Genomic DNA, 26247 nt, shown 5'->3' on the forward strand with positions numbered 1-26247 from the left:
TTATGCAACACCAGGAGTGGGAAACTGTGATCCTGGAGGATGGGTCACCATCTACATTACATTACATTAATGGCATTTGGCAGACGTTCTTATCCAGAGCGACGTACAGTTGATTAGACTAAGCAGGAGACAATCCTCCCCTGGAGCAATGCAGGGTTAAGGGCCTTGCTGAAGGGCCCAACGGCTGCGCTGATCTTATAGTGGCTACCACCGACCTTGTGTGTCCCAGTCATTTACCTTAACCACAGGCCACCCAGGGTTTGGTTTCCCTCTATGCAGGGTTTGGTTTCCACCTATCAATTAGCTCTGTTAGCTCATTTGTCATACGCCCCAAAAGCTGTTTCACTCTTTTATTATTTATTTAATTTTTTTTATTTTTCTCCCAATTTGGTAGCCAATTGTACCCCGTCTAATTCAATTAGCGCTAGTATTAGATACACCGCCCACACCCCGTCCCTCGGCGGCCGGCAGGAGAGCGGCACGCCTTCTTCAAGCCGTCTCGTCTCATGCTCGTGACCGTGATTCCAAGGCGCCCGAGGTGCTTTTTGTTGTGCGGCGATCTACTAACCCTGCCAAGTCCCTCCCTCTGGAGCAGCGAGCCAATTACGCTGCTCCAGGTTGGTGGATCAAGCCCCAGTGTAGCCACTATAAGATCCGTGCAACTGTTCAGCAAGGCCCTTAACTCTGCATTGCTTTGGGGGGATTGTCCCCAGCTTAGTCTATCCATCGCTTTGGATAAAAGTGTCAGCTAAATAGCCGTAATTACATTAATGGAATTTCACAGACGCTCTTATCCAGACCGACGTACAACAAAGTAATGCAATGTAACGTAATGTAAAAGATCGCCTTACTTAAGTAATGAAGATCAGATGTAGACACATCCATCCTTACCCACCCCTGAACTGAGCAGTCGAAGGCAGCCAGACAGTTTGATGATAAAACAAAGCCAGAGGAAAGCGTTGAGTTTACGAACCAGTGTCTGTGCTCAGTACATCCAATTAAAGCAACTTCCCCACGGTTGCAGTTACAAATTGAATTGTTCATTTCTTTTTTCAGAGAGTTCTCTCAAGCTCCAATTAGGTATTCTTGTCCAATGATTGTTGCAAGGCAAACAACTTTTAAGGCACTGAATATCCCAAAGTGCCCTTTAGTTTAATGAAATTGTTAAAAAACGGCCCCGCAAATGGATTATGTTCAACACTAAGTCAATGATAGCGTCGTCCGTGGGTACTTATTTCGCAACACTCCATCATTGTTGACGAGAAACGTTCATTATCATCGAATGCACATTTCCCTGGGCGGGGCGCTCGGCTGTGGGGTTTTTAATGGATTATTTACAACTTAGGGCCTCAGCAGAGCTTCGGGGTTTCTAAGGCGAGGCGCAGAACTCGAGAAAACAAACAAGTCTTAAGTCACAATTCCTTTCAGACGGCAGCAGGCTTGAGGAATGTATCCTTTCGGCGCGGGCCCGTGAAAAACAACAGGCCTCATGAAGCGAGCAGCAGCTTTCCCTCAATAAAGCGGCGCGTAATGGTGGCTGTGATTCTACCCTCGCTTGTTACCGAGTGAAGAGGCCGCTTAGGCGTCTATGAAGAGCACGGCATGCTGGGAGTCCATTAGCCCACAGGGTCAGTTTCAGACTCAGAAGTGAGCACAATGCATTCACAGCAGAGTCTGGCTTTTAATAGCTACCTTGGGCCTACACACAGGGATCGCACTCGACACCAGAATTACCGCAATATCCACAGGTGGAGGCTACGCTGCCCTCAAGCAGACACACACACACACACACACACACATTCATCAGTTAACCTGAGCATGCTCATTAAAACAATTATCCTTATCAGCAACACAGAATCCGCCAAAACCACACGCACACAGGCACCTATCAGTTAACCTGAGTATGTTCATTAAAACCATTGTCCTTATCAGCCAGCTGCACACACACACACACACACACACACACACACAGACTTATCAGTTAACCTGAGCATATTCAGAAAACAAGTGTCCTTATCATCCACACACACATACACACATTCATATAAACCAGCCAATCAAAGGCCGCAGCCCCAGACCTCCCTCCCCCTCACCTTCCTGCAGGTACATGACAGCCTGGGTGTAGTTCTGCAGTGCATGATGGGTACGGCCCAGGCTGCCGTAGGCCAGCGTCTTGGCAGCCAGGTCGTTGGTTTCCGCGGCGATGCTCAGGTGCTGCTCCTGGAACACCACGGCCCGCTCGTAGTTGCCCAGCGACTCGTGGGTGAGGCCCAGGTTGCCGTAGGCGCGGGCCTGGCCCCCTGCGCTGCCCGTTGCCTCGGCGATGTCCAGGTCCAGCTGGTGGTAGCGGAGCGCCGTCTCGTGCTCGCCCATCAGCTGGTACACGCTGCCCAACCCGCAGCTGGCGTGGGCCTCCAGGGCGCGGTCCCCGGTCTCCCGGGCGATGCCCAGCTGCCGCTCCAGGCAGGAGATGGCCTGCTCATAGTTCCCCAGCTGGCTGTGCAGGCTGCCCAGCTCCCCGTAGGCCTGCGCCTTGGTGGAGCTCTCCCCCAGCTCGTGGGCCACCACCAGCCGCTTCTCGAAGCACACCAGGGACTGCTGCAGGCTCCCCATGGCCCTGCAGGACCAGCGCAGGGGGGTGAGACACGACGCCCCCGCACTCACACGTCAACCCAAACTAACCCCCTAATGTTCTCAGTGGAAGGTTGGACATTCCTCCTACACTTGACAAGCTAGTACAGCTGACCACAAATCTGTTGAACTCAAATTTGCCAACATACGAAGCTACAGCGTGGGTTTTTCTTAACATACAACATTTTAGTCATTCATCACAAAGGGTTTCTTTCCAGACCAAACAGAATGACCTCTCTGGTCATTTTCTTAACATCCTATTTTTAGTCTTCAGTGAAAAATGGGGCAGCCCTGTTGCACAACCGCCCCTTTAAGTCTGTTACAAACAATGGCAGTTTACAGGGTTTGATGGATAGGGTGATAACATGAGATGTATTAGTATTATAGGGCTCTATATTGGGTTTTAATAGGTGAATTTAGAGTTACTAATGTTCTCGATTTCCGTACTTTGCTCCAGATAAGAGCCTCTGCCAAGTTCCATACCAGAGCTTACAAATAACACTAGTGTTATACATACATAGGTTTATAATGTGAGCACTGAAGGGTCTATACATTCTTTTTATATTTATAAGGTACACTGGGTTTGGAAAAAAAGAGCTTACATTTATCTACAGGCAGGATCGCTTTGAGAAGAGTTTTCATATTAAAAATATATTTTCAGTCATATCATATCACTGTGATAAAAAGAGTCGCAATCCGATGCAGTGATACATTTTCTATATTCCACGGCTGTGCGTTCTAATGCTTCTTTACAGTTCGATTGTATCTATGTAAGCAAATACAAGCATTTAATCTTGAACTGCAGAAGAACACGATATGGAGATTGTCCTTGATACACAAAAATGCCAGAAACATATAATAAAAACTCAAGAACATTTCCTGAGCCTAGTTTTGATTCACTGTGATGCTGAAAGAAATTTACTATATTTTCTTCTGTCAAAACATAATTGTTTTTTTTGTAATCTGTTCCTTCTCCAACCCAGTGAATCGCAGCCTCTGAAAGGAACATATAAAAATAAGAAAGGCCTGTGTGTTGCACCGTGGAGCGGAGTCTGTACAGCGCGCAATATTAGCATTCCCGCTCGGAGTCACCGAAACGTGCACGCGAGCCGGCTCTTGAACATCGTGCCGCTGACGCTCGGCTCTCCTGCGCAAAGTTGGAAAATAACAGGCACCGCAAAGGAGCCGCCACAGAGACACGGGAGTATCCAGACCCCGAATTATGAGGCCATTATTGAGCTGACACTCAGCGTCTGTATGTTGCGGTAATTAAAGCGGCAGAAGGGGCATGTGATGGCGGAGAGGCCCACCGTTGTCAGCAGAAATTGCGCTGACATCACATCGCCCGGGACACGCCAGGGTCTTGTTTCCATGCGAAATTAAACGGAGGGTTTTTCGCTCCCTCCTGCTGCATTGGGAGCCATATTATGACTTGGGGGGAGGGGGGAGGGGGGTGTGTATGGTTACCCCTGAAAAAGGCATTTACTGTTGGGGTGGGGCGATGGGGGCTGATAAGCCCCTCACCGCAGCTGACAGCCACATCTCCCTGTGCCCACATTTGTGCCAGGCATGGAGCCTGCATGGGGAGAGGTGCACGCAGGCTAGGACCAGCGATACTGCTAACGAGCTAACGCGCTAACGAGCTAACGAACTAACGATAAGGTTGGAAGCAGGTTGGCACCGCGCGGGTACGCACGGGCAAGGGGGATACGAAAACAGCTACCTTCCCAATCTGTCACTTGCATCGTCTAGTCCCAAAGCTGACACGGTGAAATCATATCCCAGAATGCCGCAGGCATAGGCAACGCTCAACTACAAAAGCCAATTGTGAACGAACTCAGGTACAGGGATTTCAATCGGGGCTGTCTGCCGAGTGTGCACATTCACTTCAACAGACCGGGCTGTGGGAGACGGATACGCTCCGCACTTCAGTCATCTCCAGAATTCTGCGGCTTCTGTCAAAGTCTCAAACTCAACTTTTCCTCAGCAGAGCTGAGAACCTAGAGAATAGAGGAAGGGTTGGAGAGATGCGCGGTGTTCTAGTTTTTACAAGCGACAAACAAGACATTGATTGCGCAACTGGGCTTTCAGCAGATAACAGTCAAGGAACATCATCCAGAGGATTATTTTATTGGAAATTTGACTGTCCTATTTAAACAGAAAGCCCGAGACGAGGGTAGAGGAACTGCCATAAATGATCTATTGGTGAAAACATCAGTCGGGCGGAAATTTCTGTCAATCAGATGTCATAATCAGAACCAATAAGTAATTACCTTTTTAAAGCTTGAGGTAAGAGTTCATCATCTGTTTTGCGTGAAACATAAATATCTATTTAAGATGACATTAATTAAGGTTAAATTTCCATGAGAAATTAGATCACAAGGTCTCTGCAGGCAGCTACCACTGTCTGGTTAGGGGGTGTGAGTATGCTGAGGGTATCCGTACCTGTTAGTAAAACTTACAGAAAAGTCCAATCCCAGGAAAAGCAGGCCAAAGCATCCATGATCTTGAACTGTCACACCTTACTTATTGTATTCAGACAGACTTTCTACAGTGAATTACAGTAGGGATTTACCATGTAGAGTATTTGAATGGGCCCCACATTGTCTGGCCCCAATGGAATGCCCTAAAAATATGCTTAAATAAAATATATTATCAAGATTTTGCAAAAGTTCACAGCAAAAAAATATCACTGCTTTCTGATTCTGCAGTATTTCATCTTTAAATACACTGCTTTGAAATACTGTATATTGTTACAATAACAATTTAAAGCCTTGTTGAGGGACTTTTAGCATAAATACGTAATTATACAAGCATTGAATCATACACGTTTGGACATATGCAGACATTAAACAAAACAGTGAAAAAAGGAGAAAGTAACACACTTTGGAAAAAAAAAAAATAATAATAATAGAAAGGAAATTATAGCCAAAGTAACACCAACAGCACCGACCTGTGTCCGTTGCCCAGGCCACGGTAGGCCTTCTCCTGGTCCTGCATGCGGTTCAGGCTCTGAGCCACAGACAGGTACTGGTCGTAGTACTTGATGGCCTCCTCGTAGTCGCCCAGCGCCTCGTAGCAGTCGCCCAGGTTCCCGTAGGCCCGCCCGCGGTCCAGCACGGCCTCGTTGCCACTCAGCTGCTGCAGGGTGGCCAGCTGCTGCTCCAGGTAGCCGATGGCGTCCTCCATCACGTTCATGTTCATCTTGGTGATGCCCATGTTGCCGTAGACCTGGGCCTCCACGCTGGGGTCCTTCAGCCTCTGGCCCAGCTCCAGCTGCTCCTCATAGCACTTGAAGGCCATGGTGTACTTCCCCAGGGACATGTAGACTGCCGCCAGGTGCCCGTGGGCCTGACACTCCCCCTGGATGTCGCCCAGCTCCTGGTAGACCTCCAGTTCCTGGGTGTGGTAGCCTAGGGCTTTGTCGAACTTGTGCACCATCCGGTAGGCGGTGCCCAGGGCGGCGTAGGCGCACGCCTCCATCTTGCGCTCCTTGACCTGGTGCGCCAGGGCGAGCTGCTGCTCGTAGAACTTGATGGCCCCGGCAACATCCTTCTTGCAGACAAAGATGTCGCCGAGGTTCCCCAGGGCTCTGAAGCGGGCTTGCTGGTTGTTGAGCGACTGGGCCAGGGACAGGAGGTACTTCTGGCACTCCTCGGCCTTGCCGAAGTTCCCCAGCGCCTTGAAGGCCAAGCCCAGGTTGCAGTAGGCCTTGGCCTGGCTCAGCTTGTCGTGGAGGTCCTTGGCCAATGCCAGGTCCTGTTCATAGTACTTGACGGCCTCCTGGTAGCTGCCCAGGCAGTAGTGAGCGTAGCCCAGGTTGTGGCACACCTTCCCCTCGCTCTCCATGTCCTGGAGGTCCGGGGACAGGCGTAGGTACTGCTCGTAGTACGGCACGGCCTGAGGGAACTCGCCGCGCGAGCAGTGGAAGTTTCCCAGGTTCCCTAGCGCCCGAGCCTCGCTCTGCACGTCCCGTAGCTCGCGGGCGATGTTCAGGTGGTTCTGGTAGTGCTGGAGGGCGCGGTCGTGGGCGCCCAGGGCCTGGTAGGCCACGGCCAGGTTCCCGTGGGTGGAGGCCTGGGAGGCGCGGTCGTTGACCTCCATGGAGATCTGGAGCTCCTGCCGGTGGTAGCGCACGGCCTGGTCGAACACGCCCAGCGCGTTGTAGGCGTTGCCCATGTTCCCGTAGGCACGTCCCTGGGCAGCGTAGTCGCTCAGCTCCTGGGCGATGGAAAGGTGAGTTTTGTGGAGTTTCAGTGCAGTCTCGTAATCCCCCTTCATCTGGTGGATGATGCCTGCAGGACAGAAGAGTGTTGTGTAAGGGACAACAGTCAGAAATCTGCTTTTTAAATATTCCTTCCCCACAGAGGAACACAATAACACATACTTCAATGCGAAGTGTAAAAGAGAGACATAACAAAGTATGTTATTAAAGTAGTCCCCTCGCAAGCATCGCTGCTAACCAATTAGCTCAACACCTGCATAAGATGAACCCTCTCTGCACAATCTCTAACGAGCTTTGCCAGAGCTTCATTGTTACAGAAATGAGAGTCAAGCCCGAAAAACACTTTGCTTAATGGCGGCTCCTAAACAAATCACAAACAAACCCGGGAACAGCAAGGTCTCAGTAGAGCTAAACAAAAGGACTGAGAAAAAAATAGACTGAGCTGGCAGCTGCATCACTAACTCCAAAGCCTCAAAAACAAGATTAGAGCAAAAGAAAGGCAGAATATTAAATATCCGACACCGTAATGATAATTACCACGCTGCATACGCCGTTTCCGTTCCCCTGGCAAACGGCAGCGCTCAAGAGCCAGGATGGCTCATTACCGGAACATCAACCATCGACACCGATAACAATCTCTCTCCACTTCTCAGAGAGCGGCTGAGTTCTGTGTCCTTTTCGGCTGTCACTGCGCCTTCCCAAAAAATTAAAATTACCATTCTGATATGCGATATTGAAGCCCGCCCCGTCTCCTCCACCCCAGGAACAGGCACTGAAGGAGGGAAGTGCAGTCAGAGGAGAGACGGAGAGGGGGAAGCAGTGGGGGAGGTAATGAGTACTTGTGATGGAAAGTGGTTTTGAGGTAAGAGCGGAGGGGGCTTTACTTTCGGCTCCTGGAATTTGGCTCCTGCGTTTCTGGACTGCTGGGCCCAACAGCCCCCTTCCCCAATCCCCCGAAACCAGAAGTGGGTGCATGATGAGTGAAGGGGATCAGGAAAGCATAGAGACGAGTGGAAAGCGAGACGTGGTGGCGTGGGCCAAGAGGGGAGTTTGGGTAAACTGAGGCAGGCACAGGAGCTCCCTGACCGAAGTTTGCTCCGTTACAAAACCAACGCAATGGTGAGTGGGGGGGGGGGGGGGGGGGTTGTGGTAGATGCAGAGGGAGCAACACCGCGGTCTCCATGACGCATGTTTTTGGGGTGCGCATGAAGTCCTTATTGGCCAAACCGCTGACCGATCATCCGCCGGGCAGTCGGCATGGCAACAGGGCCCTCAGCACATACACCAGTCGCTTTGGGTGAGAGATAATGTGGGAGAGGAGAAATGGTGGTGGAGTACCCAGACCTGGAAAAAGGCCTGGGTCAAATACGTAATTGTTTTCGGATTCAAAAGCTTTTCTAGGCTCGATTGACCTTGCCTCGGGCAATTGAGCCCACCAAGAGGACCAGAAGGCAGGGTTTGCAATTTTCGAGAATATATCATAGCTTCCAATACACCAGACAAGTGTATAAAAGTATTTGAATTCAAAACAATTACGTATTTGATCCAAGTATGGTTCCCAGTACGCCCATCTTTTCCCTGTCAATCTGCGACTGGCCCAGGAGGGATTAGCGGGGTGTGGAGAATCCAATCAGGGGCTTGTGCCAGCCTTGCGCCTTCCTCCTCTTTTGGGAGAGTGGAGAGCCGACACCGCAGGCCTACAGCATCAGTGCTGCACAGAGCCATTTGTTGCCACTTTAATCCACTCTGTGCCTGCAGCCGTACCCATTATTAACCTCCCCGGGCACCCAACTCTCGCTCGGATTAATGTTTCAATTGAAGACAGAACTGTGTACAGATAAACCAGGGTCTGGGCTCCTCCTGCAAGCTGTCTGCAGGCTGGGGCACGGCACCATGTTCCGCATTTATATTTACACGTTTACCACACGCTCTAACGTGCGGTGCCTCACGGTTCTTACCAGACCCGGGTCAATTACGCAATTGTTGTGGATTCAAATACTTTTCTGTGCTCAACTGATCTTACGTTGCACAATTGAGCCAGCCAAGAGGACCAGAAGGCGGGGTTTTCACTGTTTGAGAATATTTCAGAGGTGCCAATAGACCAGACAAGCTCACTAAAGCATAGAAAAGTATTTTAATCCAAAATAGTTACATGCTTGACCCTGGTTCTTACACACTCCGCTTATACAACTATAACTTCGCTCTAGGGTGCAATGGCAGTTCCCTACCTGGAATTCAAACCGGCAATCTCTGAGCGAGAAGCCCTAACCCCTACATTGCACTACAAAGGGCAGACAGGTGTCAGCTTGGGCCTCAAAAACCGAGACCAAGAGTGAATTTGATCCTGATCAAGCGCTACCTCCCCACAATTAGCCTGTAAAGCAAAACAAAATGGCAACAAAAACACCAACACCATCTGCGGTCGCGGGGCGATGATCTCACCGGCTGCCTCTGTGATGTGCAACCTGGCGCACTGTCTGGCTCTCGGACTCATCAGCTAGCGGACCGGTGCCCAGCCGAAACATCAACACTGGCAGATCAACGGAGGGGCACACAAATCCACTCTGCGGCACGGAGCCAACCCATAAACATGTCCACGACTCCGAAGTGCACACACACTAAGCGACTCGCCCCACTGCCATGTTTGACAAGTTTGACGTACTGGCTAACACCTGCAATCTGACTGGCACGCCGCTCCACCGACCGCTTTGGCTGACATGTGCACTGATTGGCTCTGACACAGATGACTTGGATGACTGGCACCAATCAAGCGGATATCTGACACAGCCACCGAGTTTCTGGAAGATTAGTCCGCCAGTGGAGAGACCGAATACAGAATCTGTACATTATGTGTTTTTATGCAAATGCCTTGCAGGGATACTTAAGTGTGCAGACTGAATTTTATTCCAGAGCAATGAAGGCTTGATCTATATTTCTATCTATCAGACTGAATTTAAAATATGGTATAAATATCAGGTTAGCAGACTGGGCTGGCCAACTCATTACATTTAGATTTAAAATTTTAGATGCTCTTGCCCAGAGTGACCAACCAGGTTTACGTTGTTTTTACACACAGTCAATTTATACAACTGATGATTCAGTCCCACACAGCCAGTCAGTGACTATTCTACACCCCAAAGACCACACAGTACTACAAGAGTGCCTGAGACTATTCCACACCCTAAAGACCACACAGTCCACACAGACGATCCAGTGACTATCTTACACCCTAAAGACCACACAGTATTACAGGAGAGTCAGTGACTATTTTACAACCTAAAGATCACACAACACTCACTAAAACACCAGAACCTTCATGTATATAATTGCTTGGATTTGTTGGATCAATGCCCCTCTATTTTTAACCTTGAAAACCACACAATCCAATCCTATCTAAAAAATTTAAGATGAATATTAATAACTTTCATTTGGACCAATGGAACACATCTAATTGGATCAGTCTGCCTAGCGACACAGGGGTATAGCAGGCTTCCAGTGTTCAGATGAGTTAATCCCATTTTAAATTAATGCTGGATAATCTGGGGTTTAAGTCATGGTACTTTGAGTGTTTGCAGACCAAGATGGTGCCGCGGTTTGTATTCCAGAGACACATGATTCATACTGCTCACGAAAAAGCCCAATCTTTTCAGAAGAAAACTCAGCAATGGGTTCTGCGGTAACAGGTGCAAAAGCTATTTCCAGCGAGTAGTTTCTGTCATTTAGTTTTCAAATAAATGTTCTTGTGTATGTCACTTTACATGCTACAAATTGCAACTAAAATATTAAGAGGCAGAAGCTTTGTTGCCGGATAATTTCTGACCATGTTTGGGGGGTGTGGGGGGTTGGGGGACTGGCATCATTGTGGTTGTGATGTGGCTGCATCAACATGGCCAGAGCCACAGCAAATAAAGAAGGCACTTGCGTAAATGAGGGATGCAGAGTATATTGAAAACAGGTGCCTCCACACAGTTCCTGAGTTAATTAAGCATTTAACATCTTTGCAAGCTCAGTACTGCATATTAAAATGCCCATTATTCTGGCTACCATGACTACAACAACAGATCTTAATTGGCTGCAGGGTCACATTTGGCAGGAGCTTTGGAGCCGGAGACTGCTGAACCTGCTGATGATTTATGGGAACCAGTGGCTGAGGTCATGTTGGCATGGAAGTCTGAGGGCGAGACGTCATCAGCCAGAGTCAACTGTGGCTCGCCATCGCGTCTCTGCATTGGTTAGAGATGTAAAGCGAAACAGACAAGCGTCTCTGAATCAGCTGGCTACAGATGCCAATCCAGGGACAGAGCAGGCAGTTTAAGAACAGCCCGTTGTGACGCTGGACCATCAGTGACACACTGATTACAACCAATCACAGCAGCTTGACCTGGAAAGAAAAAGCCTCGGGTTCAAATGTGACAACCCATTGTTATCTCCAGCACATTCTGGGCTGCGTTCAGACACAGGCTGCATAAGCTAGGCCAATAAGAGCTCTCGGTCTCTTGGGGATTCAACCTGCAGATGCGAATGCGAATGCTCTCGTCTCCGGGGAAACATCACTGAAGCTGTCGCACCGTTTGAAGCCGGGAATTGGGGACGGCGGCCGGGATCCCAAAATAGCCGGCGCTGTTTTGAGGGGAATTCTGTGACGCAGCGCGGAGAGATGGAGGAAAGTGAGATCTGGGTTGCAAGAACCGATGCCAGAACCCTCCACTGGCCGGACTCTGTTCTAGTCCCCCCCTCCCAGGGCAGGGCCTCGATCCCCCCTTTCGGGGATGCCGGATTCATCGTCAAATCCAGATGCAGCAGGACTAGAGCTGGGCATCTCTTCAAACGCCCAGGCCTTGGAACTAAGCTACGCTCCCTGAAGATACAAATTACGGCAATTAGTTTCAGAGAGTTATGTCGACTGAACTCCAGGGTGCTCGCACACAGTAACACATGGTGGCAGAAATTACAGGGAACTTCATACAGGGAACGGTCAAGCCCCACCTCACCCGTCATGCCCCTGAATTCTGCTACTGTTGTTTTTGCTTCCTTGTGGTCCAGACATCATACGCTTGAGTAAAAAGAGAGCAAAGAAGTGACAAAATGTCTTCCGTATCTCTGAGCAACAGAGGCCCAGGGGAGGACCAGCGGAGGGGGGGCATTGGCAGGATGGATGAAAACAAGGAAAAAATAATTTAGGCCTTTAGCTTCCAGTTATTGTGTATGCAACCAACAGGCTACAGAGGGCTATGTCTCACTATGACATTTTCTGATGCCAAATATCACATTACATTACATTATTGGCATTTGGCAGACGCTCTTATCCAGAGCGATGTACAGTTGATTAGACTAAGCAGGAGACAATCCTCCCCTGGAGCAATACAGGGTTAAGGGCCTTGCTCAAGGGCCCAACGGCTGTGCGGATCATATTGTGGCTACAAAGGGATTAGAACCACCGACCTTGCGTGTCCCAGTCATTTACCTTAACCACTATGCTACAGGCCGCCCCATATAGGACAACAAAGACCATTTCCTGAACAGCAGGGCTCCTGCAGCTGTTGGGGTCGGGCTCTACGGATGCCCCAGCCCCAGATCCATACCCAAAAGCACAGCACAAGCGATGGATCCAAATAATATTCAAGAAACCAGGGTCAATCTATGGCCGTTTGGATGCCTGCGATGCACGGACCAAGATGGGAGCTCCGTTAGCACTTCAGTCGCACAAAACAAAAAACCTTCTGAGGAAGCAGCCTTTCAATGGGGCCTGAGGTGCCAGGTACAACATGGCACCAGGTCAACATTAATTATGGCATTATTATCATTTAATTGCTTAACGACACCCCTACACTCAGCTTTAAGAACGGCCCCGAACCTGTCACACACAAATGACAAATGAGGTCAGGGCGAGTACGGTGTAGTGCGGCCGTCGCTATGGTAACGGGCGTACACATTTGCGCTCAGCGTTGCGCTCTGTGTGGGAGGTTGAATGCGAGACAGGCAGGGCGTTATCCTCGGGGTGTGAAAAGAGAAGGGGAGGCGGAACCGATGCGGCCTCCTACGCGCTTCTCTCTTTATCGAAAGCGTCACGGAGCTTCTCTCAGCCAGGACGTGTGGCTGGACATAATGAAACAGGGCAGAGAGCTTTACTCAAGGTCACCCGCAGTGCCGCAGGCCCCCGCGCAGCTCTGCCTGCGCCTCCAGGACCGAGAACCCCCGCCATGGCGGAGGAACGCAGTGCAGGACCCTCCTGAATACCCACGGAGAGCACGGCTCCCCTACTCCAGAGCCGCCTCCTGAGATTTGGACGCGGCGTCTCCTCCAGCGCAGACAGCCGGCGTGAGCGCTCCCGCGTGAGGCTTTCAGATGGCGGTGATGCGGACCAGGGAAGAGAAACAAAACGTGCCGGTTCCATATATAGCCGCAGGGGCGGTTCCGAACCGGCTTCTTCTGAAAAAGCCCTGCCAAGCCGGCTGCTGGACGCGGCGTAAGGGATTTATTTAGACCCCTCGAGCAGCTGCCAGCCCCAGTCCCAAAAAAACAGGATTAGGTTTTGTCTCGAGCTGCATGGTGTGCGTAATACAACGAGCGCTTTTTTCCACACTGGCAGCGCTGCAGTGGAGAGAGCAACACAGTCACGCCTCATTGTTTGGGAAGGGGGGGCGGGTGACTGACACTTCCCCTTGTCACATGACTACCTGTGAACAGACCAAAGATATTACTATAGATCAACCATAACAATGTCTGTAGTGCAGCATTATTGGTCCCCATACTGCTCTTTCTTCAGTGATGGGAGTTTTCTGTCAGACAGCTGGGCAGTTTGAGAAGAGCTTTGTGTGACCACTACTGCCAAAGTCTGTGTTAACAGCCCTGGCCTGACAACCTGAATTAGGATTGCGAGGATGCTGGTGGGGGCTTCACAAACACGTAGGAGTGTCTTATTTCAGCCAGGGCAGGCAAACTGAGCTGTGGTGCTGTGTGATGCTAATGACATCATTATCCATGGAATGACATCACAGAGTGAGAGAGACTGAGTGAGAGAGAGAGAGAGAGAGAAGGAGAGAGATAGAGAGAGAGGAGAGAGAAAGCTTTTCCAGAGAACACAAGCACACGCTCAGTTAGACCCTAGAGCTCCAGCTGGGCACACACAGCCCTGATATATTTAATGGCCGCCCCTCCCCCCAGTACAACACCCGCTCCTCCTTCTCACCAATGATACATACTGTACAACAGCAGACATATCTACACATATAATACACACACACACACACATTCACACACACACCTACTTGTATATACATACACACATGTACAGACACAGGAACATGCACAAAATGCATACAAAGACCAACAAAAACAAACACACACACACACACACACTCTTAAGCACACACATGCTGTACACTCTCTTTGCAGTTCATACATAAACTCAGTGCTGCTGCAGTGCAACTTTCTGCTGTAGACAGATGTGCTGGTAGAACATCAGCTTTTTGGCGAATCGAATAAGGCCTCCGTGGTCAATGAAGGGTTAAAGTACACGACAGCACCTCCCTGTCCTCCATCGATCACTTTTCCAGCGGCATCAGCAAGCTAAGACGCGGCCGTGGCTCCTTAAACTGGGTCTCGACCCGGGCGGCAGAGAGACCCGGGGCGGGCCTGGTGGACAGCAGGGGCTGATGGGAGCTCACCGCCAACACACGGCCAAGCGGCTCTGTGTGAGGGTCAGAGCTGTTTACAGCAGGTCAGAGCTGTTCACTCCTGCAGGTCAGAGCTGTTTACTCCAGCAGGTCAGAGCTGTTCACACGCGGCGGGTCAGAGCTGTTCACTCCTGCAGGTCAGAGCTGTTCACTCCTGAGGGTCAGAGCTGTTTACAGCAGGTCAGAGCTGTTCACCCCTGCAGGTCAGAGCTGTTTACAGCAGGTCAGAGCTGTTCACTCGCGGTAGGTCAGAGCTGTTTACGCGTGTAGGGAGCGATGGCTTCCTGGCCTGTGGTGACTCTGGGAACGCTGCGGGGAGAATGCAGGCCAGGCAAATTCCGTGCTGTTTGCTTTGGAAGGTCGACCTCCACGCCGGAAAACCCAGCTTTCAGGAGAGGGCGGTTTCTATTGCGTTAGGAAAAAATACTGTGGACTACCCTACGTGGACTAGGAAAATGTCACAACCACCCAACAGTCCTCCTCACAGACAGTGTTAGGGAGCTAAGGATTCACAGGTTCTCCTATGGGAGATTTGTGGCCGCAGAAACAGAATTACAGGACGAGTCAAAATCACTGCTTGATGGAGTCCTGTTCCTGAATACCTATGCTGACCATATACAGGGATAGCTTGACCACAGATGACAATTCTCATCTGGCTTTCATCAATGTTCAGGATCTGCTCCTGAATACACAACAATAAATACATACTTATTGCAGGTCTGTAACCTATCTCAAACCATTTTTAGACCACTGCCTTGACCACAGACAGGTTCTCACCTGAATTTGAACAAAGGCTCAGGTTTGCCCTCAAATAAATATGGCTGCCGAGCTCTGAACCCTCCATTGAGCGGGAAGAAGTCCTCCAGTGATCCTATTTCTACAGCGGCTGCATCTACAACAGGGCTGCACTGCCTCAGGTTACTGTCCACTCAGCAAGGATGAGGTCAGGCAGGGATCGTGTTCGGCCCAGTCAGGGCTAGAATATCGCCCGGTTAACTGAACTGAAGGTCCCCTCTAAATAAGACATGAGCAGGGTGGGGAGACAATGGCTCCAAAGTGGAGAAGCCAGGGTCTCCGGTTTCCTCTCCGACGAGAAAAGAGTAGGCTCTGCCTGTGTTCGAGAACAAGGACCCGTCCCACACCATGGCTACTCTGGCTGAGCGAGAGGAGGCCAGCAACACTGTCTGCTGTCCCAGCATGCAGTTCTGCTGACAGTATTCATACATATTATAAACCTGATCAAATAGCACACGTTATGGCCTATTTTAAAGGCTGTTATTTTCAAATTACCGCATGACTGTGGCTTGTATTCTATCTTGACAGACAGGCCTATTTCTCCAATAACCACACACAACTCCATCTCTCCAACAACCAAACACAACACTATCTCTCCAACAACCAAACACAACTCCATCTCTCCAACAACCAAACATAACTCCATCTCTCCAACAACCAAACACAACTCCATCTCTCCAATAACCAAATGCCGCTCCATTTCACTTCACAGAGTTCATAAAAAGGGCTAAATCAGCTGCCTACTGAGTTCTTTAACTAAGAACTATTACTTTCTGAAGCTGAATTTTCAACCTCTGCCCCTTTAGCCACTACCATGATCTTACACTAGCCATCATGGAACAAGCAGGGGAAACGTAGAAGTTGTGTATAAAATAGAATAATGTGAATATACCTTGGTGTGCCAGGCAGACTTAGATAAAATCTGAATCTGAAATAGCTTATATCTTAAGAAGCAGGTATATGGGACAACAGACCAGCCAATCCATGATAATCCTTCTAAATGTCATAGAAATGACATGTTAGTTTTTCCTGCGGTGTAAAAGGTTTTCAAAGTATTTGAAGTGCATATTTGACTTGATGTAAATGATTGCATTCATTTGTCAGTATTGTGTAACTTGCGCTTCGGTGTTGAGTGGCTTCTTACTGTTCTGCACCCATGCATTTGCTGTTGTGCTTTTAGCAATATCCTGCCATTATAGCTCTGAGAGCCACTGAGAGGACTTCTGTCAAATGAATCCATGAGATTCATAGATTCATACTGTACATTAGAAACATTTTAGTAGATCACATTAACAGAGCCCCCCGGGTTTTACGTGAGAAAATGTTGATAAATCATTCCCTCAAATTTGTAAATCATTCAAATCAGTAATCTGTTGCCTGGAATTAGAATATTTGCCCTCAAATTATTTTTCCGTGGCCACAAATTATTTCATTTGTTCCCACGGGTTTATAAGTCATGCCCACAAATCAATAATTTAAACAAATTTGTGGTCTTGAATTGATAATTTGCTCCCTTATTTAAACTTTGGCATTCTCAAAGAACGCCTCCCACCTCCCTGTCTCTGGTTATAGCCGTGTTTCGTGATTGGCCTTGTGAAGTGCTCCCTGCATGCAAAGCAGGTAAGAAGCGTTTAATGCCTGCTTGCAAAGCCTTGATAAGATTAAATGTTTTGGCGGTGATGAGGGAATAAATTAGTAATTTGATGGTACGGATTTGTAAATCGAGGGAACGACCATAATGTGAGGGAACAAATTAAGCAAATTGAGGGTATGAATTACTAATCCGAGGAAACCAATTAAGTAATTTAGGGCCATGAATGACTAATTCCAGGGAACGATTTATCACATATCTCCCTTGAGACCGAGGGGCTCTGCATTAGATTATATCATGCCATATTATATCAGGTCATATTAGATTAGGTTGAACTAGTCTCCCTTGTCCACTTCAGTGAAGAATTGGACTGCCCTCCTTAGAAGCCAATCCATAATTAAGGATAAAACATCCGTGAAATAATCACAACAGTACAGTATGCAGCATATGTAGTCATTTCGACAGTTCATATGGTGACCCTGGTGCTTGGACCCCCTGCCCCCCCCAACCCCGCCAGCGCTAACACATATTCCCAGCTGTCTCTCGCTCCTTCTCCCGCCAAAACCGCTGCCCCTCCGGCGATTCGCCGTCCTCACGACAGCCTGCGAGTCCGTGGGCCGCGGTCGCCCGCCGTAGATAAATGGGGCCTTTTTGCGCTCGCGCCCCCCCCCCCCTGCCCTTACGGCCCTCTGCAGGCCCCATTAGGCCTGACAAATCTCTCTCTGAGTGTAGATGGCCCCCGCCCCCACCTTCATAAACGCCCCCCGGGTCCCACTGATGCCCCCCACCCTCCTGTCTCAGTGCTGCTCGCTGGCCGTAAATACAGACTCGTAAAGAAGCACTTCCAATTACCAGAGTTCTTAAAATAAAAATCTTTAAAAATAGTCAAGAGGAGTTTTTTTACACTTCATTAACACAAGGGCAGTTTTTTATATACTCAACGACTTCACCTGTCGTAAAGAGTGACAATTAAGAACGGAAGAGGGCGCATTAAAAAAGCTTTTCCTACGATAACCTTTTTAATTTATGTCAAATGATCACTCCAGGAGCAGGTGATCACTCCAGGAGCAGGTGATCACTCCAGGAGCAGGTGATCACTCCAGGAGCAGGTGATGTTAAAAATGAGAGAAACAGGGAAAGGGCGTGGAGCGGTTGAGTCTGGCATCACATTAAACCCACCCCCCATCCGCCATGCCACTTTCTGAGCTCCCATTCCTCCTGTTACCCTCACGACTTTCTCCCTTTCACAATACAGCAACCCCCAGCAGCCTAACCATGTATGTGTTCTGGTGAGGGAAACCAGAGAGCCCACGGGAAACCCACGCAGGCACGGGGTGAACATGCAAACTCCACACAGAGAGGCCCAGGTGGGATTCAAACACAGGAGGGTCCTTCTTGCTGTGAGGTGCCAGTGCTATCCTCTGCACCACCAGCGTGGTCCTATATTAGACACAAAAGGAGGGCAGCCTATCCTCTCCTCTTTAAAAACATGGGTGGGTGGGGGGGGGAAAGGCCAAGCGTGTTTATGTGGCCTGTAGTGTATGTGCCGAGTAACAGGGAGTGACATCACCAGGGCAACAACTACGCACAGGAGTTTGTCATTTCATGTGGCAGGCCGACCTTACCTTTTGAAAAGAAACGAGGCGCGAACGCTTTAGCGATTGGTGTAGCACTTTTAACCCTTCAACTCCTCCCGTGTGAGTGTAAAGTGTGTGGGGAGGGCTGTGAGAAAGAACAGCCTGATAAAGTGTGCCCTCTCCTCAGGCCTGCTTGAGTGGCAGGAGCCGGGCGCGGGGGGAGTCTCTCCAGAACTGCCAAGGTCGCGACAGCAAAACGAGATGGCCAAAAGGAGAGAGCCAGAGAAAAAAAACAGAATATTTAAAAAAAGTATCAAAAATCTGTCCAATGTGCATTGCGAATGATGCAGTTTCGATGCACTCTGTGAATAAGAGCAATATGAGTGAATAACGTGGACACTCCCCTTACCCCCCCGTGGTATTAAATATCACTAATGCTGGGGTAAGCCAATATACTTCTGCTTGAAACTTTAATAACACAATATTTCTATATTTCTATAGGTCAGCACTTCCTACAGGCATTTACATTACATTTAGGCGTGTCGGAGACAGGATTACCCAGCGGGACTTCGGCAAGCGCATACACGCAGGTTTAGGTAACAAACCGCTAATGCTAAGTCATCAGGGTCATAAGCAGTAGTCAATACACAATCCTAGAACATGAAATTGGATGCAGGTGCAAGCGAGAAACAGGAAACGTAGCATTATTATGGGATGTAGTTTAAGAGTTAGCATTGACAGAGCTTAACCCCTTCACCTTGGTCATAGCCACTCACGGTGCATAGTGCTGAGGACACAATGTCTGCAAGGTCAAGGGTCACCCGGGAAGAGAGAGCCTTCTGCTCGTTGTCATTTAATCAGCTCAATCATTTCTGGATCAGATATTTTTTTTTGTTTTTTTGTCATAAACAACAAATCAGTGTTCAAATCCCGCAGGATACCGTGCTGGGGCTGGGGTCAAATCAATTTTCGATTCACAAAATGAACTGAAATTCAAATCATGAAGTGAGAAAGACCTATGATTGCCTATATGGCCAATATACATTTTTTTCAGTTAGTGAATTTAATTTTAATTAATTTTATGAATTGTCTGAATTGCCACAGGAGGAAACGGTTTACCATGGTGTGATTGAGCCGGTACACACTCAGCTCCGCACACTGGCCACCATTAGAAAGGGGCTCCATGGTCCTCCGTACAAGAGGAAAGCTTCATCACCTGACTCCATTAAATGATATTACTGCGTTGTGGTCATTTAGCCTAACTCATCCGTGGTGACCTTCAGAACCTACGACAGCATTCAAACAGCGTAATGAGAACCGCAGTGTAACAGAGAGGGATAGCTCCCAGTTTCAGCGCTAGTAAAACCGGCCTGGATTCAATTAACATTTACCCCTGCCTCCACTCACCATTATAAAGGAGTTAGCCTTTAGCTCTCCTCCAAACACAGTTTTAAAACGCTGCGACTGCTGAACCCGGCAAACTTTTTTTTACAAAGATGCAGTTTTTTGAAAACTTTTGCAGTTTAAGTGCCGACATTAACTGAACTCGGTCCAGTGTAGGAAGACGAGTTTGAATCAACTATAGCACAACCGACAATTCTGGTAAACACATCTGACCAACATGACTACAGTACCTAGGAGTACGTTAAGTGCTAATGTGTGGAAGAGACGGCTCAGGGTTTGAGGGAACGCAGGTGCAGTCCGAAGGGGCGGCTCGTCACTATGAAGACAGCCCAGCAGGTCTGCTGCCTGAACGGTCAAGGGGAGCAGGTTCAGACCTCCACGGGAACCCTATTCGGACTTCTGCTTTCCGGACCTCTGAGGGACTGCGATTCGGACCACCATGGGAACACTGTCCAGACCACTGAGGGAACCCTCTCTGGATAATCACACAAGTACAATACAGACCACCGCGGGAACTCTGTCCGAACTGCCACAGCAAGTTGGACCAGGGCTCCAGGTTTCCCGCACATTCTTATTCCAGAACATTCTCCAACCATCGCTCCCTCAATTCTCCCGGTTCACTCTGGAGTGCGGGCTGGGGAGGGATGGACAGCGCGTGGGACAACAATGATGGCGTAATCAACAGAGCCCCGTTGGAGAGGACCCCCCTCTTCCGTCTCTCTTATCTCCGTTACTCCTCCGCGAATCGGCCATTAAAGGTAATTAAGCGATTCATCACGTCCGTTTCAATTACTGGCCGGATGACAGGCACAGATTCAAATCACGGGGAGAAAGAGAGAGAGGGAAAAGAGAGAGGAAGAGGAGAGAGAGGGAAAAGAGAGAGGAGAGAACCGCTGTTGCCACTTTGGGCAAACCTTGGTCTTCAAAAGCAATTCTCGGGAACATGGGTGGAAAAACTGCACAGCACGTTAGTCGGGCAGAGAGCAGGAGGGGGAGCCTCATTACCGCGGCTCTGGATCCCACATCAAGGCTGAGCGCGCTGGTACTCCAGAAGAGACAGTGCCTCTGAGAGCAGGAAAACGCTGGAGTCACACTCCGAGTAATTATTCTGCGGCAGCCGGCTGGCTTTATTCTTCCCCCCGTCTTCCATCCATTTCAAGGCCGGAATTAAAAAAACACTCCACAACTCCATGGTCGTGAAACAAAGAACGGGAAGTTCTCTGTTGCAGTCTAAACCAGGGACAGCTCATATTCCCTGTTGCTGTTTTCTTCTGCTACTCTGAACACAGGAGTGATATTTTACGCAATATGAAACAGGATCAGATTAGTAGTTCAGCGGAAAAAAAGTTCCCTACTGTAATGCACATATTCGCATTTATTTTTTGTTTCAGACCGCCTGCTAGGAGAAGATGCTGTTGGAGTGAGCCAATTATGAGACTTGTTGCTCACCATAGTTGAGTATTGAATCCGGACTGTGTCACTGCTGGGGAGACACGTTTGGCTCCAGCATCACCCAGGGATGGGGGCTATTCATTCAGCTGGGATTACAGCGTCTCATCACTCACCAGCGCCCCCCTGCTGGTCAATCCGTTCTGCCTGCGTGAATGCATGTAAAGTGTGCAACTTGAAGCTCAAGTTGTGGACTGCATGGTACAGAAGGGAGCATCCACACGCAAACACACCTTCCTAAATATAACAGCTCAGACAAAAGCTGCCAGAGATATTAATACCACAACTGCTCCACAGTGCCGGAGAGGCAGAACCTATTTCCGCGCAGCTATCACTTCTAAAGCCTTCCATGATCGCTCGCTTGCGTTCGCGTCTACAAAACTCTCCCGGTATTCAATTTAATTCCCCTAGATTTATCTTCTATCAGACGGGGTCTAATTTAATACAAATTGATGAAGTTCTCGCCGGCGGTGGGAGAGGTACGGCTACGCGGCGGGAAGCTCGGCGTGAAAAATGGCGCAGGCTCCGAACGCTACGCGGCTAATGGGCTTCATTTATCCTGGGACGGCCGTCTCCTCACCGGGGCACTCTCCTCCCCGGGACGTGATCCCCGCCCCAGCCTCCGATCGCTCCCGCCTCCCCCGTCGCGCTCAGCCGTCCCCTCCAATCAGCCGGCGGTAAAGACGATTCGCACCGGCAAATCGCCGACCACCCTGCCCGACGATGTCACCCGCTTCAGGCCAGCAGGCCGCGGGTGATGAACGAGGGGCGGAGAGGCGGAAACGGCGTCTCTGCCGCGGGAAGAAGGATGGTTCCCACGTCCTCTCCATCTCCTGCAGTAACCTGCCGCTCCCCGCCTCTCTGCGAGACGCCTCTCTCTCTACGAGAAAACGCGCAAATTTAAGGTGGCTTCTGCCCCTCAGCTTCGGGGAGGCAGACCCTCCGGGGCAGGTGGGGGTGTGAGAACAAGCAGGGAAAGGGCTGAACCCTGAAATACACTGGGTCTGACCACACAACATGGTGGATCATCATTCCATTTTCAGTTATTGGGGCATCCTATAGCCTAAAGGATAAGGTGCTTGACTGGGACCTGGAAGGTTGATGGTTCAAGCTCCGGTGCAGCTGTCGGGGTCTGTGAGCAAGGCCCTTAACCTTACCTTCTATCCAAAGCGCTTTACAATCGATTCCATCATTTACCCTTTCACACACACGCACACACCAATGGCGACTGGCTGCCGGCACCGACCAGCTCACCGGGAGCAATTTGGCATTAAGTGTCTGGCTCAGGGAGAGGGATGTAACAGGCAACCCTACAATCTGTAAAACACCATTTCCGTTTACGTTTCCCCAGTTCATTAAGCAGCATAAAACTGCATAAAAACGCAGCCTGTGTTAAACCTCTTAACAGTAGTGTCGTACTCCACCTGGAAGTGGGTACTTGCAGGACCTGAGTCAAACCCAGTAAAATCACTGCAGATTACCGACAGCTTTACAAGAACCACTCAATATCATCCACATTTAGAATTGTTTTTGCGAACAAAATATTCCATTGTAAGTTATTAGGGATCTGCTGGAGCATTTCCAAATTTGACCTGCATCTAATAGATTACAGTAAAATCCGCAATTGACCCAGGACTGATGATAGATGTGGGTACAGCCGGGCCACGAGGGGGAGCCCTCGGAGCTAAACCTCCTCACCTCATTTGACCTGTGGATTGAGGCAAACAGAGAGCCAGAATCCCTGGGAAGCCACAAAGAAACACTAAAACTGTAAGCCTGCTTGAAAAAACGCATTTCATTGCAGAAAAAGGCACCATGAAGCACTGCATGGGCTTATAAATATTTTATAAAGCAGTAATGTCACACTCATAAAGGCATTATGCATGATTTATAACTGGCTTATGAAGGAAGACTTTAATGTGCATTGTGAACACTAGGGTCATTTGAGCTCATGACTGCAGAAGCACAGAGACAGAGAGGAGAGAGAGATGGAGAGAGTGAGAGAGAGAAAGAGGAGGAAGAGAATGGGAGAGGGGGAAAGAAAGAGAGAGGAGAGTAAGAGAAAGAACGAGGGAGAGAAGGAGAGAGGGAGGGAAAGAAATGTTCAGAGAAGGGAGAGAAAGAGGGAGGGGGAGAGATAGGCTGAAGGGAGTGAGGGAGAGAAAGAGAGAGGGAGAGACAGGCTGAGGGGAGAGAGAGAGGGAGGGAGAGAGAGACAGGTTGAGGGGAGAGAGAGAGGGAGAGATAGGCTGAGGGGAGAGAGGAAGAGAGAGAGGGAGAGATAGGCTGAGGGGAGAGAGGAAGAGAGAGAGGGAGGCAGGGAGGAAGAGAGAGGGAGAGGGAGGGAGGGAGGGAGAGAGAGAGGGAGACACAGGTTGAGGGGAGAGAGAGGGAGGGAGAGAGGGAGGGAGAGATAGACAGGTTGAGGGGAGAGAGAGAGGGAGGGAGAGAGGGAGGTAGAGAGAGACAGGTTGAGGGGAGAGAGAGAGGGAGACAGGGAGGGAGAGAGAGGGAGAGAGAGAGGGAGGGAGAGAGACAGGATGAGGGGAGAGAGAGAGGGAGAGATAGGCTGAGGGGAGAGAGGAAGAGAGAGAGGGAGGCAGGGAGGGAGAGAGAGGGAGAGGGAGGGAGAGAGAGGGAGAGACAGGTTGAGGGGAGAGAGGGAGAGAGAGAAGGAGGGAGGGAGAGACAGGTTGAGGGGAGAGAGGGAGAGAGAGAGGGAGAGGGAGGGAGGGAGAGAGAGAGAGGGAGGGAGGGAGAGAGAGAGGGAGGGAGAGAGAGGGAGGGAGAGACAGGTTGAGGGGAGAGAGGGAGAGAGAGAAGGAGGGAGGGAGAGACAGGTTGAGGGGGGAGAGGGAGGGAGAGAGGGAGGGAGGGAGAGAGAGGGAGGGAGAGACAGGTTGAGGGGAGAGAGGGAGAGAGAGAGAGGGAGGGAGACAGGTTGAGGGGAGAGAGGGAGAGAGAGAGGGAGAGGGAGGGAGGGAGAGAGAGAGAGGGAGGGAGGGAGAGAGAGAGGGAGGGAGAGAGAGGGAGGGAGAGACAGGTTGAGGGGAGAGAGGGAGAGAGAGAAGGAGGGAGGGAGAGACAGGTTGAGGGGGGAGAGGGAGGGAGAGAGAGACAGGTTGAGGGGAGAGAGGGAGAGAGAGAGAGGGGGAGAGGGAAAGGAGAGAGAGGCTCTTTGCTCGGTGATGAACAGCCTGCATTATTGATGTGTAAACAGAGGAGGAGGGGAGAACACGGGCAGACAAATGAAGTGCTCTAATGAGCAGCAGATTGTGCAGTGTTTTAATTTCACGCAGGCCGTTAATAACCTTCTCTGACTCTCCCCGAGGGACCCGCTGTTTACCAGCTCGCTGGGGCCTGAGGGGCCCGACGGGGGCCCCCCCAATTCTGACCCCGCCCGACAGGGACGCCAGCGTTGCCCAGGTACTTCCTGCCCCTGGGCGCTCGGTGATGCAAGCCGGCTGGGGCATTTCAGCAGAAATCACTCTCTGACCTCACCCTTTCATGATGCTAGACGTTATGTTATGCATATCCCCTATATGGCATGGTGTGAGAACGGTGCTTGATTCACCAGAATGACAAACCATTCAGGAGATATTGGGTCCATATTGGACCTCCCAACGTACCTTTTGAAGGCACAGGAATCCTCTTCAAAAATAAACATTGAGCAAAGCAGACTGAGCATATGGTGGGTAGGTCAGTTGAACACAAATTCATCAAAGTCTAAGAGGTCAGAAAGTGATCGATTTGTGACAAATCTGTGACAGGGGTCATCTCGAGTGAGCGTAACGTTGCGGCCCAACAGAGCGCCTGAGAAAGTGGGAAAGCTGCAGCACACGGGGGCCAGATGGTGGGCAGGTGGTGACACTCACACAGTTCGTGATTACTCAGCCATTCACTGCAAAATGGGCTCTCATAATGCTGCCAAAACGACAGACTACTTGAACTAAAGGGTCCTCTGTATAAAACGGGAAGTACATGGTATGGCGCCAGGATGGGAATATGGAGGTACTGTCCACCAGGGGGCCCTACAGACAGGTATGGCTCAGCTGTGATTGATTGTAATCACTGTAGCTGTGGCCCATCATCACTGCACTACATAAAAGGCGGTGGTGTCCAGGCCTAGAGAGAGACGTTCAGATTTTTGAGAAGCTGTTAGTGGGCATTGCTGCAGGAGCGTTTGTGAGGGTACTGATAATTTCAACTTTCGGTTTATTATTTCTTGCAACATTTTTGGGTTGCCAAATTGGCCTGATTCCTGTTTGAGGAAACTCTTCTGGCATTTTTGTTTATATAAGTCAGCATGCCAACCCTTTGTTTTGGTTTCATCTGGTCTGTCCTCATGATCAGTGGCCACTGCCAGCCCAGTGTCACAATGGCCAATAGGGTGCAGGGCTGTTTCAGAAAGTAACATAACATAACACGATGATGAGAACAGGTCATTAAGCCCAACTGTGCCCACTGTCCAGTACTCATGTCTACTGCTCTTCTACCACTCCTGCTGCTCAACCTCTACTCTGCCTCTCCTCTACCTCTATAGCACCTCGTCATCTCCTCCATCTCTCCTCTCCTGTCTTCTCCTCTCCCCTGCCACAACTGTGCTGTTTCCCTTCATCCAACCCACTTCCTCCTTCACTTTGAAAATAATATTAAAATAAAGTTTAGAGTTCGTAATGATCGCAGACCTCACAAGACTCTTTTAGGAAGATAAATCAAACTCTTGCTTTCAGCTGCAAACTAGGTCAAAGTCAAGGACAAGTAGCCTTTGAATTTGGCTCAAATAAGTACTGGAAATAATTAGACTCTCAGATTTGAGATGCTAGTAAAATGTGATGTCCCTGAGAACTTTCAACAAAACATAGCCCAACCAGAATGTGCCATCTTATGAAAGAGATG

The 26247-nt window shown here is 49.6% G+C and overlaps 1 protein-coding gene across 1 annotated transcript in view; it reads right to left on the minus strand.

Moving 5' to 3' along the window:
- Positions 1 to 26247, minus strand: part of ttc28 (tetratricopeptide repeat domain 28) — a 300074-nt gene that overhangs the window by 44388 nt on the left and 229439 nt on the right. Inside the window, exons 7-8 of the mRNA XM_061263292.1 lie at positions 5585 to 6926; positions 2094 to 2617 (exon numbers count right to left, since the gene is read on the minus strand). Of these exons, the coding sequence (XP_061119276.1) occupies positions 2094 to 2617; positions 5585 to 6926 (1866 nt within the window). The remainder of the gene's footprint in view (positions 1 to 2093; positions 2618 to 5584; positions 6927 to 26247) is intronic.

Source organism: Conger conger, chromosome 12 (assembly GCF_963514075.1).
Source record: "Conger conger chromosome 12, fConCon1.1, whole genome shotgun sequence".
NCBI classification, from domain to species: domain Eukaryota; kingdom Metazoa; phylum Chordata; class Actinopteri; order Anguilliformes; family Congridae; genus Conger; species Conger conger.